The sequence below is a fragment of the Apaloderma vittatum genome, unplaced genomic scaffold (genome assembly GCF_000703405.1).
Source record: "Apaloderma vittatum isolate BGI_N311 unplaced genomic scaffold, ASM70340v1 scaffold23948, whole genome shotgun sequence".
Lineage (NCBI taxonomy): Eukaryota > Metazoa > Chordata > Aves > Trogoniformes > Trogonidae > Apaloderma > Apaloderma vittatum.
In genome coordinates this window covers 18,861-22,322 of record NW_009730997.1, presented here as the reverse complement: position 1 = coordinate 22,322, position 3,462 = coordinate 18,861, and the positions used below count along the sequence as shown (strand labels likewise).

Genomic DNA, 3,462 nt, shown 5'->3' with positions numbered 1-3,462 from the left:
AAGCTGCCTGTTGGTTGTTTTGGCATTGTGCTGGATTTTTTTGGTTTTTTTCCAGCAAACAGGTTTTGGGCCCCATCGGCACAGCAGGGGAGGAAGGGATGGAAATGTGGAGGGAGGGATGGAAATGGGGAGAGAGGGATGGAAATGGGGAGGGAGGGATGGAAATGGGGAGAGAGGGATGGAAATGGGGAGGGTTAGGGTTATGGTTAGGGAGGGGGTCAGTGGAGGTTTCCTGCTGTACTAAAAAAAGGAGAGAGGAGCAATAAGACCCCTCACAACCAGCCTGATGGCACACACAGTGGCGAGGTCAACCCCGCGCCCTGTAATTTGGCTCAGACATTCCAGAGGTTCAACAACAGATGCACCAAAAACCCAAAAACAAGAACAACAACAAAAAAAAACCCAAACATCTTCCCACCTGGAAGTTGCAGTTGTAACCGGGGGGGCCTGCCGGCTCCCCGACCGCGGTGCCGTGGGCTGGGACAAGTAGAGAAAGAGCTGGAAGAAGGATTTGGAGGATGTGACACACAGTCAGTGAAAGCTGATTTATGAGCCAGGTTCTCCAATCCCAGACACGGTGCCCATCACCAAACCCTCCAGGCAGGCGAGGTCTGGAAAGCCCTTCCCACCCAACGCCGACTCCCAGCAGCTGGGTGGCCTCACTTCACCCCTCCGTTCCCACCCTCCTGCGGAAAAAGGGTTTTTTTCTCCAAAGAACCACCCAAACGTCCGCACAACCAGCCTGGGGGAACGTCACCCATCCCAAAGCCAACCCCACACTACTCCCCAAAAATCCTTCCTGTCGTGCCAGGACAGCCTCGTGCGCCGCAGGTGGGATCGGTTTGATTTATCCAAGGCAAAGGACAACCAGGAATCCAGCTGTGGGTTTGGGGTTTGGGGTTGTTTTTTTTTTTTTAGGCTAACTTAAGGTTGGTCAATAGCAGATTGGAGTGCCCTTCAAATTTCCACCGTGGCTCAACACGACCCTTCCATCAGCCTGCGCGTTGCTCAAAATTTGTTCGAGGCAGAATGAAAAAGGAGGTCAGCGTGGGGGGAAAAAATCAATATTCTGTTGAACTCACCAGGCCCATTATTTGCTCCTGATTTATTTATTACCTGCGCGGCTGCTGTTTAAACTGGCATGGCCTGGTTCTTGATCTGCCCAAGTTTAACCCCGCGCCCTGGGAGACTTTGAAGGGCGACTGATGTGCCCCACGGGGTCACGGCACCCCACGGGAAGAGAGGGAAGGTGCCTTACGGAGCCGGAGGTGGTGAACCTGTGAGGTAGGTAACATGATTACAATCTGAACAGCAGGATTTATTGGCATTTGTTTCAAAGATGCTTTTTTCCTTTTTTTTGTGTGGGTTTTTTTTTTTACTTTTCTGTTTGAACATGGTGACATGGGCAACAGCAAAGGACCGGTGTGATGGGCAACCACCAATTCCTGGTGTTCGTGTTCAAGGCGCAAGCGGAGCCCTGGAGAAAGGCACAGGGTGTTCGGGGAAATCAGAGCTTTGTTGGTGGCTTTTTTGCAGTTCCTTGGGTGGCTTCAAGTTCCACACTGGTCCTCCCAGAGACACCTGAAGTCAAAATTCATCTTGGAAGAAGAAATGCTAAGGATACAATGAACAAAATTGTCTTGGCCAAGCAGGGCAGATATTCGCGGCCCAATGGCTTTTGTCACCTGCTTTTGTGCTGTCCCTTGCTTGAAGGCACGTCAGGGGAGTGGGTCACACACCTTTTCTTCTATGCTCCTGCAGAGATTGGGATTGTCAGCCCAAAGAGCCCTGTTCTCGCCTGCCGGAGGTGCCACATCCATGGCCATGCCATGGGACAAGGTGCCACATCCACGGCCACGCCACGGGGAAGTCCAAGAGGATTGCACCGACAGCTCAAAGCCAGACGTCTCACATACAGCCAGGCTACCAACCCATCACAACCCTCCACGGGCTCACCAAAACCAAAGGGTTAAAAAAAAGAATAAATCCCAAAGAGCTTGGCAACACGAAGGACAGTTGCTCCTGAGTGACAAATAAATAGCAGGTTTGCTGGAAGAAAGCCCTTTGGAATCCAAGGTCCATCGCCCCAGTGCTGCCAGGAGCCTCGTCATGAGATCAGTCTGTAATTATAAATCTTTTTTTTCAATGAGATTTATTTTTTAAAAAAAAACAAGAAACAGTCTGGGACAGGGCTTGCCGAGGGTTTACTTGCCCGCCAGCCCTGCCCTGCCAGTTGATCACAGCACAGGTTTGTTCCTCACATACAAGAAGAGGAGAGACCCCCTCGGAAATGAAAAAGCAAAAAAAAAAAGTTTGAGCTGCTCTTGGAGAACCGGTGAATGCAGGAGGCTCCTAGTTCTGGTGCCGCTTCATGTGGAGAGCCAGATGGTCGGAGCGGGAGAAGCACCGGCCACAGGCTAAGCACTTGAAGGGTTTGGCACCCGTGTGCTTTCGGTAGTGCCGGGTCAGCTCGTCGGAGCGGGCGAAGCGCCAGTCGCAGCCTTCCCACGTGCATTTATAGGGTTTCTCACCTGCGGGGAGGGAAGAGCCACAGGTCACGGCCACGTGGTAGCGTGACAGCATCCCAAACGCCCACCCCGTCCTGCTCGGGAGGGCACCCAGGGCCGCAGAGCAGAACCACAGAATCACGGAGTTGCTGAGGCTGGAAAAGTCCTCTGAGATCATCAAGTCCAGCCTATATGGGGCTCATGGCCACGAACCGGGGTTCACTTGCTCTCCGCAGTCCATGGCCACTGAGGGACCGTAAATTGCTGATCTGGGCTAACCAGGTTTTGCCTGCGTGCGCCGCCCCCGCTTTGCATTCTAGGCTTGGCTTCTAGCTCAAGTTCCTCTCGGATTCTGGAGTGTTCCTGGCTACAGACATTTCTGAGTTTTGCTTTTTTTTTTTTGCTAAAAAGCCAACAATTCCTATGGAAGGTGTTGCTGCCTAATCAGGAGAAAGAAGGGGGTTATGCCATATAGATTTTCCTCAAAGCCATTGAAACTGCCAACCTCACACTCAGCCTCAAAGCTCAGCCCGGCAGCAGCTCCTTGTACACAAAACACTGCGTTTTCTTCAGAGCACCGGGGTGACGTAATGCCCTCTCTCCCCCTCCCACCCGTACACACCTATTCCCAAACCGAAATCAATTGTGCAACTTCTCAGCCAGCTGGGAACTGGGCTGGAAAAGCCTGTGCCCACTTCCAGCTCCCTGCGCGCCCGGGTTGCGGAGCTGAACCCTGGCTGCAGCCCTCTCCGGTGCATGGGTGTGGTGCTCTCAAATATTAGCCCTGGCTCTTAACAGCCTGAACAAGCAGGCAGAGTTCAGGGAATGTGCTGACTTCCCCGACCTCAAATATTTACTGTTTCATCGGCCGACTGCCGAGGTGCACCATCGCGGCGCGAACGCACGTCCGCGCGCAGCCTGCCTGCACCGGCATGTGCGTCGCGCTCCGACATGT

At 53.0% G+C, this 3,462-nt stretch overlaps 1 protein-coding gene across 1 annotated transcript in view; it reads right to left on the bottom strand.

The window, feature by feature from the left end:
* Window positions 1-2,352: 2,352 nt before the first annotated feature.
* LOC104278112 (Krueppel-like factor 5) overlaps window positions 2,353-3,462 on the bottom strand; it is a 6,465-nt gene continuing 5,355 nt past the window's right edge. The window contains exon 3 of the mRNA XM_009874990.1: window positions 2,353-2,531. Within this exon, the coding sequence (XP_009873292.1) occupies window positions 2,353-2,531 (179 nt within the window). The remainder of the gene's footprint in view (window positions 2,532-3,462) is intronic.